Genomic DNA, 14,249 nt, shown 5'->3' with positions numbered 1-14,249 from the left:
ATGGCCTGGATGCTCATCATTTTGATCATCCAGACCATGGAGTCTCAAAATGTCAAGCATCCAACCAACATTCCAGGATCTACTTCACCTTAAAAAAAGAACGGCAACAAACATATGTCCGAAATGGTATTGGTATTGAGAATGCTGTGCATATCTTCTTCGACTGATGACGAAATCCATAAGATCGCTGTTAAAATAGCAGACGTTATGATTGTGAATGTATATAAACCACCTGCACCTGTTTGGCCAAATGATGTTCTACAGACATACTCCCACCCAAAGGTATACTCTGGGGACTTCAACAGTCATCATACTTCTTGGAAATACGATCGGAATGATCAAAACAAGGAAATATTAGCTGAATGAACAGATCAACACCGTCTTCACTTGGTTTTTGATGCCAAGGAAAAAAACACCTTTAAATCAAGAGCCTGGAATAAGGAATATAACCCAGATTTGACATTTGTCTCCACTGATAGTGAAAATCAGACGTTCAGACATATTCTTGAGGTTTTTCCAAATAGCCAGCACCATCCCATCTTTATGGAATTAGGAGCCCAAATTCCAGTGATAACATCATTTCCTAGACCAAGATGGAATTTTCAAAAAGCCGACTGGGAAAACTTCACTGCGGATCTAGACACACCCACCTTAGAAGAATTCCCCCAACTTACAAAAACATACACAGTTCACTTGAGTAGTTATAACAGTGGCAAAAATATACATTCCTCGAGGCTACCAAAAAGAATACGTGCCTGGATGGACCAATGAAAGCAAATCCCCTGTATCGGGAATTCCTTGACAGTAAGGATCCTGAGATAGGAGAAGAACTTCCCCATAGTCTCAATGCTGCTCATATTGAAAAGTGGATTCAAATAACTGAAAACATAGATTTCAAACACTCTAGTAGAAAAGCCTGGTTGCTACTTAAAAAGCTTGGTTCAAGCCCCTCTGTAGCAAAGAAATCTCCTCTTGTCGATCCGAATCAGATAGTTGCTCATGTTGTTTCGCTTTCTAGAGCTCCAATAGATAAAGAACATACTAAAGAGGTAAAACGCAAACTAAAGGCTATGAAGTCTATAACTCAAAAGAATCAACAATTCTCTTTGCCTTTTTCCTGTGAGAAAATATCGTCGGCGCTTCAAAATATCAAAATGGGGAAGGTTCCTGGATTTTACAATATTCATAATGAATTCCTGACACACTGTGGACCTTATGCAAGACCGTGGCTGGCTAAGTTCTTTAACGATATACTTGAAAGTAGCTGCATTCCTAAAGAATTTAAAAGGACAAAAATCATTGCTGTGTTAAAACTAGGTAAGCCAGCAGACAGAACTGAAAGCTATTGCCCCATAGCCCTTTTAAGTGCAACCTACAAATTGTTGGAGAGACTAATATTGAACAGGATCAGTGATGAAATTTTGGAACGTGTTCCAATAGACCAAGCAGGGTTCAGAAGAGATCGCAGCTGCACAGATCAAGTTCTCAGCTTAACAACCTACATTGAAGCAAGATTTCAAAGATGCCTGAAGACTACTGCAGTCTTTATTGACTTAACAGCGGCTTAATACTGTTTGGAGGGAGGGACTCTTATATAAATTTCTTAGGTCATCCCATGTAAAATATTGGGTCATCTTCTAAACAACTTACTGTGTGATTGCTATTTCAGGGTAGTCACTGGAGGAAGCATCAGTAAATAGAGAGTGCTTAAGAATGGATTACCTCAGGGCTCAGTGCTCGCACCACTGCTTTTTAGCCTTTACATCGCAGATATTCCTGAAACAGCCAGCAGGAAGTTTGCTTATGCAGATGATCTAGCTTTGGCGATCAGCGACAAGTCTATCAAAAGAACTGAAGATATATTGACAAATGATCTGTCGGCTTTATGGCAGTTCTATAAAAAATCGAGATTAACACCAAATTCTGGTAAAACCGAATGTTCTTGCTTTCACCTGAACAATAGTCTTGTAAATCAAAAACTAGAGATATATGCTGATGGAACATTAAATTCGTTTAATCCGACACCTAAATATCTGGGAATAACTCTGGATTGAACTCTGACATATAAACAGCATATGATTAATATCGCTGCTAAAATTCACACCAGAAATAACATAGTTCAGAAGCTTTGTGGTACTATATGGGGCTCAAGTGCCACAACTGCAGTTCGCTGCGATTACAATGCAGCAGAGTATGGTGCTCCTGTCTGGCTTAATAGTTACCATGTCAATAAACTAGATACTCAACTTAACTCCATTTTGCGTTTAATAACCGGTTGCATTAGGAGTACACCCTTACAATAGCTCCCCACTTTAATCCATATTGCTCCTCCGGAACTGTGACGACAGGAAGCCTTGCTTCGTGAATATAAAAGAATTTTAAATAACCAAAATCTTCCAATACATGAATTTATTCCAGATGCTTTATCTAACAGACTACAATCCAGAAGACCTACCATAAAAACCACCTGTAATCTTCTTAGCCAGAATGACAGTATGGTGAGTAGGTGGGTGTAATGTGGTCCCAAGCAGTATCACCTGAAGTTTGCAATCACATAAACATCTTCCAAAAACCATCTGGATTTGACCTGCCCAGGAATATATGGATGATGGCTAACAGGATTCGTACAGGCCATGGTGTATGTGGAGACTTACTTTCAAAGTAGGGGAAGATACCAAATCCCCCACTGCCCCTGCAGAGCCAAGACCCAAACCATTTACATGCGAGCTGACAGCATATCCAGGTGCCTTTAAGGATATCTTTGACTTATCCCAGAGGCGATCAACTGGATCAAAAACCTAAATGTTAAAATATGACTAATCTTCTGTCTGATGCTTGTCATAAATTTCATATTTGTAGCCTGAATGTAGAATTTTTTTTATATCATATATGTGTATCTTATCTATACTCATGTGTATTATATCTTATTGTCTTTTAACCATGTGTACAAGCCATACAATAAATAAATAAATAAAGAAAATAACAGTCTCGCCTTCCTAGACACTTTGATTACATGCCATGCATTTACAGAAAACTTGCACGTTGGCAGAAACATTCAGTCAACCCCCCCCCCCCCTCCCTTCCACCACTATGAGATTATTAAAACCCTATATAACAGGGCAAAATTAATTAGTTCTGATGAGTATCCTCTCCACTTAACTTGACCACATTTGCCATGTCTTCTTAGCCAATGGCTGCAATCCCCCATATCCAAAAAATGTTAAATTCCCAAAACTACACCTTCCCCCCCCCCCCCTCCAGATCAGAGACTATATCAAAGCTATCACTATTCCATGTATCTAGGGCACATCTGAAAACTTACTTACTTAATCCTCTTCTCTCCACCTGGGAGCATAGATCTTCCACCACCATTTCCCATCAGACTCTGTTTTTTGCTTCTGGTTTTATTTGGTCCAGTTTTTATTAATATTTGTTATTTCTTTCAGTATTCTTCTTTTCCATGTTTCCATTGGCCTTCCTCGTCTTCTTTTACCCTGTGGGTAGTCTAGAGCCTGTTTTACTATTAGCACATCTGAAAAACTGGCTAAAATCTTAAAAAAAAAAATACAACCTTACAGCCACTTACAGACCACATAAAAAAATTGGCATCCCCTATCCATTCTACCAAAGACCAACCACAGTCTTTTAGACCTGCCAGTTGTTTACCAGGTTCCTTGTAGTTGTAAACTATTCTATCATGGTCAAACAGGTAAGACAGCCAAGATCAGAATCACTGAATCTAAGGACTCTATCCATTTCCACCACTGTAGTCACTTGAGACTTTTGCTTTCAATGCTTTCCACAGAATATGCTGGTAGAAGGCCATCTGACTCCACAGCAGCAAATTATAAATAAAAGAGAGTCTTTGTTTGAATCTGCTTCTTTCAGTATTGAAAGAAGGCAGCCTAGAAACTATCCAAACCTCAACAAATTTGGTTTCATGAAACTACTCCGATTTTTGGCATCTCTCATCCTTTATACTTCATCCCAGGAGACCCATATTAGCCACTATTTAGGCTTGTGTTTGCTTTAGCCTCATTACTCAGTGTAGCGCTTGTGTGCACACATCATATTGTATTGTTCCCTAATGATGCTATTTGACTTGCCGAAATATTGGAAATATTAAATTTATTGTAGTTAATATTATTAGTCTACATTGTAATTTCCTTAAAATTGATGGAAGACTGAGGAAGGAGGTGGAGATTGCAAAAGAGCAATTTGGCTTCATACCTTGTCGATTGACGATAGATGCTATCTTTGGGTTACGGCAGATGATTGAAAAGTTTCGAGAGAAGCAACAGGAGCTACATCTGGTATTTATTGATCTGGAGAAAGCGTATGATAGAGTGCCAAGGCAAGAAGCCTGGAGGTGTCTGAGGGAGAAGATACCGGAGAAATATGTCAGGTTGGTGCAGGAGATGTACAGAAATGTGAATACAAGAGTTCGGACCTGCCTAGGAGAGACAAAGTTTTCAAGTGACAGTTGGCTTGCATCAAGGGTCAGCATTAAGTCCGTTCCTGTTTAATATTGTGATGGAGGAGGTGAGAGAAGACACACCTAGGACTATGTTGTATGTGGATGACATTGTGCTGTGTGCAGATTCGAGAAGAAGTGGTAGCTAAACTGGAAAGTTGGAGTAGAAAGTACTGGAAGAGAGAGGTATGAGACTGAGCAGAAGTAAGACAGAGTATATGTGTTGCAAAGTGGTTGGCAGCCAGGAAATAAATCTGGAGCTGGAAGGAAATGTCATCAGGAAGGCCACTGACTTTAGATACTTAAGTTCAACAGTGAAAGAGGATGGAGAGGCTGAGAAGGAAGTGGGATGCAGGATGGAGGAACTGGAGAGAGATGGCTGGAGTGCTACGTGATAAGAGGGTGCTGATTAATCTAAAAGGCAAAATCAAAGGACAATAGTGAAACCAGCTATGACATATGCTGTGGAAACTATGGCCCTGAGGAAAAATAACATCAACAGGATGGAGGTATCAGAGATGAGAATGCTTAGATGAATGTGTGGTGTGACCAGAAAGGATCATCTGAGAAATGACTATGTAAGGGGAACGGTAAAAGTTATGAACTTAGGAGCAAAGATACAGGAGGCATGTGATGAGGAGGGAGGATGAGTATGTGTGAAGAAAGGTCATGCAGATGGATGTGCAGGGGAGGAGGAAGCGCAGGCGGTGAAAGAAGAGGACTTGAGGATGAAAAACTTGGATGTGTTTCAGCCCAAGACAGGAGGATGTGGAGGAGACTCACTACAAACACTGACCACACTTAAGTGGGACAAGCTGCAGAAGAAGAAGAAGAATTGTAATTTCCTTAAAGAAAATAAATATATATCCATTCTATATATATAAAAAGATAAGCCGAAATTTGAAACATTTTTATGTCACGTTTTTTGTTTTGAAATGTCCAACAATGCGTTTGCCTTCATCAGACAACAATTTGTTAAGCCGATAAGCCAAAATTTGTCACGTCTTCATTGTTTTGGAACGTCCAACAGTGTGTTTGCCTTCATGAGACAACAATTTTATCGTTTCAGGATTACGACAATCAAACTTATTGTCAACCATTAGAACAGTACGTGTTAGTATTCATTACTGAAATTAGCATAATGCGCATGTCATGACTGATTATATAGTAAATATTTTATTTTCATTTCGTGATTTTGAATAAATAAAGTGAGGTTCATAAAGAACCGGCCTACGAGCCCGGAACTCAGGGTGTTGGGCACCAGGAGGGCAGAGTCCCCTAGTATATATGTGTGTGTGTGTGTGTGTGTGTGTGTGTGTGTGTGTGTGTGTGTGTGTGTGTGTGTGTGTGTGTATATATATATATATCTTCTCTCCTCTCCTCTTATTTGGTGCACCTTTTATATGAATTTCCATGTCATGTGAGCCAATGAGTCTGCTTAGAGATCCAAAGTGGATTGAGAATTTTTTATGTGTAGTTTCTGAATTATGTAAAACATCATTAATAGAAAAAAATCCCTAGGCTGCATGATATTAATGATTTTTTTTTCTCTATTATAAAGGTAAATTTTTCTATCTCCTTTTTTTTTTACTTCCAAGTGTTACATAGTTATAGCTTCTTATTCTGCTGTATTGCTTATTTTATATAGTATTTTAAAATTTTATTCAGCTATTTTTTCCCATTCTATTATGATATATTTCATCACTTAATTTTTTTAATTAATTCCACATATTTAGAGGCTACAAAACTAGTAGCACATTAGTTTTCCATTAAGGAATATCCCATGTTAATTCACATAGTATATACAACAGGCTGAAAGATGGACTGCATGCATTCATCTGTTATTCTAGTGACCTTCTAAGAATAGTTTGCTCTAGTTAATTTGCTTCAGAATAGCAGTGATGCTAGATAGAAATGATAGAAATTCTTGAACACTTTGTTACTGACATCAGAAAATTACACTTCCAAGTGTAATTTATGTGTAGTTTCTTGTTGTAGTTTCACCACCACTAGTATAATCCACTACTAGATTGCTCAAAGAAAGGCAAATCAATGTAATTCTTTGGATGGCAAACTCACTAGATTAAACTCCATTCAGAATTAATGGGGATTATGAAGAAACATTTTCAAGAAAGTTGTCCTAAGAGACAAAAATGAACTTGTTTCTAGTCTGCAGACCATATCGACATGTTTTGATAAAAAAAGACTCTGAACCGCTAGTAAATAGCATGCCCAACTCTTTATTAATGGTCATAAAAGTTAGGAGAATGTAACAAAGTACTAATTATCCTGTTGTTTCCCTTGACTGTAATTTTTGTGCATTATTCTAATATTTTGAACCACATTCTAATTTTATGAATGTTTTCAAGTAAGTTTTCTTATAATTTATATCACATTTTTATGTGTTTACATGGTTATATAATCTACAAAGTATGTAGATTTAGATTATACTAATTTATATTTGGTAATAATTATTTTCTATGCAATAAATTAGAATTGCAAATCATTCAACACCTTTTTCTTTGATTATTCTAATTTTTTGATTCAGAGGTGTAGTTTGTATAGTTTTTATTATGCTTTGATTTAATATGAATTGTATTTCTAGTTTGATAGGATTAGCCTTTTCTGGATCTGTTGGAATGACTTTAGTAGTGCTAGGATGTGCTCTTCAACAATATAGGTAAGTTCGTTATTATTATTTTTTTTTACTGAAAAGATTTTCATATGATATACCTTTCGTAATTTCATTTTTTTTCTGTCATGTTCTTGTTGTCGAGTCCATTGAAGAGCTTCTAGATATGATCGTGGATCTGTAGGACTGCTTTGGCATTCTGTTGAACTTTGGAGTAGATCTTTTCTCTAGGGTTATTGTCAATTTTCTGTAGAGCAGCAGCAATTGCTGGACAGGTGTTAGGTTAGTTCAACTTCTGGACAGTTCTTGCATGTTTCATAGCTCCTACTACTGTCTGGCTGAATTTTCATGCCTTTAAAATGTTCCATCCTTAGTCTGGTGATGATTGTGGTTATTTCTCTGATTTCATTCTTCTTGATTTACCAATCTCATTTTGGCAACAGAGTTAGCATCAGTTTGTGATAATGGGTGTAATTTTTGAGGTAAGTATCTTGCTTCTTTGGCTAGTCTGTCTGCTCTCTCTCATTGCCTTCAATATTTACATGGACTAGTATCCATTGCAGTGTACAGTTCTTATTTTTCAAATTTAATTGTTAGTAGCTCATGAATTTCCTGTGTGAGTTTTGTTTTTCCATTTTTTAATGCCTCAAGTGCAGATTTTGAGTTGCTGTAGATTGTTATTCCTTCTGTAATGTTTATTACTGGATTTGAGAGCTTTATATGGCTATTAATTCACAAGTGAAGTTTGAAACTATTTTTGCCAGCTGTTTTGATTTGCATTTAAATAAAATAGTTCTTTGCATATAGCCCTTAATTATTCATAGTTGAATTTCAGCATGTTTTCATTTTTTTTGGTTTATCTACATACAGTCTGGTTAGCTGAATCCCAAATGATTACCATATTCTTTTGTTCATTATCCAGGTAGATACCTACTGATGCTATCTGCCATGGGGAAGTGAGGACGATGTTACGTGAGAAGCACCAGTCAGTTCTCCACGTTCTTTAAAATGTTAAGTGAAGGTCCTTTCCTGAGTATCTAGCTTTAGCCATTACGTGCTCTCTTCATTTTTATTTTCCTTTTTATAGTGGGTACTATGAGAGTTTTTGTGTAATATCATCTGGAATTTACTCTTCTGGCCAGCTTTCTGAATTATGCAGTGCAGCAGCTGTAAACTTTTATATCTCCGTTTAGGCATTTGTTAAATATCATCTACTTTAGGTGCCTTTTCACTTTTCATGTGTGCTGGCTTTTTTACACTGTTCTGCTACTTTTCATTTCATTTAGCAATTCTTCAAAGTACAAGGTGCATCCAGAAAGTAAGGTTCAGTCAAGAATTAAAAAACTGGCAGAGAAGAAAAAAGGTTTATTATATGCTAAAATACCTACATATGGACTTTATTTTTCCATATAATCACCATTGACTTCCAGCATTTTTGGTTTTGTGGCACCAGCTTCTTCATAAAGCACCAAAAAAAAGTCTGCTGCCAGTGAATTCAATCACTGAGTCATGCTGTTCTTCAGTTTCTCATTTTCTTCAAACCACTGAGATGGGAGCCACTGCTTCATAAGCAAGAATAAGAAGTAGTCACTGGGCAAGAGGTTGGGTCGTAGGGTGGGTGGTCGAAAAATTCTTACTCAAACTTCTGAATCTGCTGAATTGCTCATCTGAGTTTCTTCAGCATTTCACAATATGCTTTAACATTAATTTGTTCCTCGCTGAAGAAAATTGAACAAGTAAGATCAGTCTGGGAAGTCAGTGGCCATCTTTTTTTTTTTTTTTTTTTTGATTGACAGTGTCTGTTTGTATTTTTTTACTTTCAGAGATGATAAATGGTGTCGCTGCAATGAATGTTGTTTTGACTCACTGTTTGTGTATGAAATCTATGTTTCGTCACCAGTCACAATATGAGAAAATGTTCATCTCCTTCATTTTTGTAATGCTCCAAAAATTTTTGATCTGAATCCACTCGTTGTTTATGTGCATCGGTCAGCATTTTTTTGACCCATCTGAGACAGAATTTCGTATACCCCAGATTTTGTGTCACAGTTTCATGAACGACTGAGTGCAAAACTTCTGGGAATTCGAAAGTTTTTAATTGTGAAACTACAATTATCACCAATTTTTGTGTTCATTCTTTCCACTAAATCGTCTGTCATCACACTTGGCCAGCCATGTGCCCTTTGTCATGAACATTGTTATGCTCATCTTTAAACATATGACACCATTGCATAATCTGACTGTCATTCATTATCTTAGCCCAGTAAATCTTCAGTGAATTTCTGTAGCACTATGATTTTCTGCCAGCAAAAACCCCATATCACACCAGGAACCTTGCAGCTGGCGGGATTTTTTTTTATCACTGCACTCATTATAAATTATTCGTAGTAGAAAACAAACATATATTCAGTTTTCATGTCATCTTTAACACTAAGTTATGTAACATGGAGAAAAATAAAATAGTCAATACTTATCTAATAAGTCACTCTATACTACAACATATGTGCAACCCCCCCCCCTCCCATATATTATCTGGCAGTGAATTTTGAATGGACCTTACTTTCTGGAAATGTCTCATAATTACTTTAAACATTTAATTTAAATTCTCTGGCAATATCAGCAATTCTGCGGCCTTCTTCAAGCTTTACAATAATTCTTCCCCATATGATGTCATATAGAATAATATGTAACTATCCTGTCTATCTATATGATAGACAGGATAGTCATATTTTCCTATATGATTATCCTATATCACTATCTATATGATACAGGATAATCATATAGATTTCTTTGAGACATCTATATGATTATCCTGTTGAGTGTTACCACGTGACCCTTTTGCGCATGATTGAAAAATCTGAATGTATATTTGCTTTCTGCTTGAAATCATCAATTATTCAAATTTTCACATGCTGATTCGTCTTAATTTGCAGCTGTAATCTTCAGAAATGGTGTTGATTTTTAGGCTTTGGACTTCAGTGTATCTCTACTATGACAGATGCCAACTTTTCCTTTTTTTTTTCTTTGTCAGTTGCCTTCTCTGGTGATTCATAGCGTGCACCATAGCCACAAATAAGTCATTGTCCAATTCCTTATTTTGATATGTTATACCAAGACTTTCAGTCCAAGACATGTCTTAAAGATACCTCGTGCTCAGATATTGTTTGCATTCTCTTGGGTAAAGAATTAAAACAATATAATCTAATATTCTCTAATCTCTAACAATATAATCTAATAAGATATAATCTCTTGTCAAGTATAATATACTTTGTAACCAAGTGAAAGAGCTTTTTGTCCCTTTTGATGTTTGGCCATCTCTTTAATTGGAACTACCTGCTGTTCAAGATTATCTCTTTTTAGTGTTGAATTTTATAGCCAAGCCTTCCTTACTTTGATCATTTTTGATATTAGGACATTTTGATATTTATTATTTAGAAAAAAATCTCACTTTTTTTTTTAATCTTATTTCTTTCTTTTAGTAACACTAGTCGTGGTATTTCCATAATTCTTCTCCTAGTTCTACTTCTTTTCTAGTGATACATTGACGTTTGTCATGTATTTGTTGAATATTTATTCAAATGAAATACATATAGTGTTTATTAATTATTTATAAAATGATTTTATTGTAATGTATATTTTATTCTAAAACCTTGATTTGAAATCCCAAAGAAAGATTCTGATTGTTTAATGTGACATGTTAGTCAGGGGGCGGCTCGTGCATAGGCACTGCGGAACTGCAGCACCCCCAATTTTTCTCGATATATAAATATATTTATTAATTTATTTATATTTGCTTGTAATATTTAATTTTATCATCAACAATCCTATACAATTCTCTTATTTTGTATAAAAAATAATAAAAATCCATCTTGTAGCACTTAGGAGGGTGAAGGACGCTAGCAGCACTGTGTTTACCACAGTGTCATATTGCTATGTGCGCAAGCATATGCACATCATAGTGAGATGTGAGCTATTAGCGTAATGCGGAACTGTCCATTGTGCAGTTCCACTGTTGTTTATATGCAGTTTGTGCCAGTAGTAGAATGTTCGTAGTACTTATCGTTTAAATTTACCTCTCTGTTTAAATATTTGGAGACATTACAATTAAAGGAATGGATTTTATTTTTTTAAGTAATTTTGAATTATACCAAACTGTATAATTTTATCGATAATGAACAATATTTTTACATGTTTAATATTTTTTTTAAATTTTTACGATAATTTTGATATTTTATCCAAACACGTAGACACTGTACTTACAGTTTGTATGTATATTTCGTAAGTTGCAGCGCTCCCACTATTTCAAGCCATGAGCCACCACTGATGTTAGTGCTCACTGTTGTTGACGTTATAATATAATTATAATTACATTATAATTATAATTCCAAAACTGGAAGTAAATTCCTTGCGTTGCTTCGGTAGATTTTGGGCAGAGCACAAAAAAATATTGAAAGATAGTTAAAAATTATGCTTTATGTACCTCAAAAAAAAAAGAAAAAAAGTTGACAGCAGTATCAGCAAGATAAATTGAAGCACTGTATGTGATAATTTTTGCAATTCATATATCACACCATTTGACTGAGAAAATCATAAGAAATAATAATTGAGGTAGACAGCACAGAGAAAGATGTGGAAAATATAAAGTAACATGGATCCAGACTTTCCTGTGGGCGCTGTAGGTGTCAGGGGAGTGGAGCCCCCCCCCCCCCTAGTGTGTGTGTGTGTGTGTGTGTGTGTGTGTGTGTGTGTATATATATATATATATATAAAGTAAAGTATCTGTTTATACTTTCTATTCTTTAGTGAATGAAAATAGAAGAAACTATTTTAATATGTATTTCTGTTATGTGATAGCCGAAACTCTTAATGCTATATGAATGTAGTGTTTCTGTTGATTGAAATATCTACTAATGGAAAGTAGGACTACTGTTTCTTTAGTTAAATTTTTAAAGAAAGGGAAAGGATGACTAAGAACAAACTTGATTCTTATATTGATAACTTATATCAGTCCCTATACTGAATTATCTGCTATGCTTGGTCTATTAATAGTAATAATAGACCTTAGGTCTATTAATAATAATAAAAAAAAGTTTTAAAATTGCATCACTTTTTGTTGGGTTAGCGTGATGCTATCTTTGGCATGTGAATTTCATATTAGTTTAATTATTAAGATTGAGTTGAGCATTCATCTATGTACGTAGGCTGTTCAATAAGTAATAAGACTATATTTATACAGAAAAAAGATTACCTTTAATCATCATCATTTACATGGTCTTTTTCAAAGTAACTACTGTGAGACGTGATGCATTTGTCCCAACATTGCGTCCACTTCTTAAACACATGTGAAAGTCCGTTTTTTGAGAGTTCTTTCAAAACCGCCTCCGCAGCTTTTACACATGCTTTGTTGCTTTCAAAATGGCGGCCTCTTAGTGGTTTCTTGAGCTGAAGAAACAGCCAGAAATCGCACGGTGCGAGAGCAGGACTGTATGGAGGGTGTAGTAGGATATCTATGTTGTTCTTCTGCAAAATGTCCACTACACCACCAGCAATATGTGGCCTTGCATTATCGTGGTGCAATAAGAAGCCATTCTTCAGCAATGGATGCTTCCTTTTGACGTGCTGTACCATTGTCCGTAAAACATTCGCATAGGTATGAGCTGTTTACAGTATTTCCGGGTTCTACAGCGTGTTGGCAAACAATGCCTTCGTAGTCAAAAAAACATTATGGTCATAACTTTACCAGCCGATTTTACAGTTTTTGCTTTCTTGGGGGTAGGCGAAGACGGATGCTTCCATTCACTGCTTTGTTGTTTCATTGTAGGGTCATAGTGATACAACCAAGCTTCATCTGTTGTAATGATGCGTTTTAAGAAGTTGTCGCCTTCTTGTTTCAGGTCTTTCTTTCCATTCTGTGCACACATCCACTCGATGCTGCATTTGCTCTGGTGTCAAGAGTTTGGGAATCCATCAGGCGCAAACACCTTTTAGTCCCAAATGTTCAGCCATGATTGAGTGAACACTTTCCACAGAAATATTCAGGACAACATGCAGCTGGCATACTGTAATTCTGCGATCCTCCTTGATGATAATTACTGCTGTGTTGATCATTGTCTGTGTGATGGACATTGAAGGTCTTCCCTCACGTTCAAGATTTTCCACATTTTGCCTTCCTTCCTTAAAAGTTTTATGCCAGCGAAAAACACTTGCCCTCGACATTGCTTCATCGTGGAAAGCTTCGCATATCATGTTAAAAGTGTCCAATGCTGATTTTTGCAAATGCACACAAAATTTAATCGCATAACGCTGTTCCAAGGATGCTTCCATTTCGACAACTGGTCACGGTTCGTAGGCACGCCGAAACAAGCTTGCGTTTAGTCACATGACGCTCTGGCACATCAGCCCGTATACGCCATCTATCAACCTCTTTTGTTAATACAGACAGCAACATTTCTTTATTCCACAGAAATTAATATTGTGGTGAGTGGTTTCGCGATAGTAAAATTAGTCTTATTACTTATTGAACAGCCCTCGTAATTGCACATTTTTAAATTGAATGAAAATGTGTGAGAGTGAATTATTAATTTATAGTTTAATGGCTTGTGCTTATATTCACTAATTTGTTTGTATATAATTACAGTAAGTAATATTTCATTAAATTATATTGATTTACTTGAAGTAAATTTCTGTCTTCGGTTAGAATTTAAGATAATGTTTTTTTAATTAAGTTGAATACTTGATTGTGAGATCAGTAATATCATTTCTTGAGCATGAACCTGGTTAATGTTTTGACATTTGAAAAGATAGCACAATAATCTTATTTTTTTGTGTTATCTCAAATTATGCTAATCTTAAGTTGGAGTATGTTTCTGTAACTAACTTTTCTTTGTCCTAATTCCCTAATGAGAAACAATGGGGGGGGGGGGGGAGCACCTCCCACCAGTATGGCATTTCATCTTTATACAACCATTGTCTTTGGGTTAAAGCTGAATACAATTTGGATGGTTAAATTCCAAATTGCTAGCTCACCCACTTTCATTTAATGTATTGGTGGATGTGTTACACCGTGATAAGGTGAGAATTGGGCATTAGCTCAGTAGAACTAGTTGATTCTCTCATCCTTCAAAGGCCCTATGGAAACGTTCT

General features: G+C 36.1%; 1 protein-coding gene across 1 annotated transcript in view; it reads left to right on the top strand.

Annotated features, from left to right (window-relative positions):
* LOC150092477 (leptin receptor gene-related protein) overlaps window positions 1-14,249 on the top strand; it is a 104,843-nt gene that overhangs the window by 45,515 nt on the left and 45,079 nt on the right. The window contains exon 2 of the mRNA XM_090414460.1: window positions 7,080-7,154. Coding sequence (XP_090270586.1) covers window positions 7,114-7,154 — 41 coding nt within the window. The 5' untranslated portion in view covers window positions 7,080-7,113. The remainder of the gene's footprint in view (window positions 1-7,079; window positions 7,155-14,249) is intronic.

Source organism: Typopeltis vanoorti, chromosome 25 (assembly GCF_054136105.1).
Source record: "Typopeltis vanoorti isolate ZY-2024b chromosome 25, IOZ_Tvanoo_1.0, whole genome shotgun sequence".
Lineage (NCBI taxonomy): Eukaryota > Metazoa > Arthropoda > Arachnida > Uropygi > Thelyphonidae > Typopeltis > Typopeltis vanoorti.
Note: the sequence above shows the minus strand (reverse complement) of the source record. Positions and strands in the feature narration are given on the sequence as shown.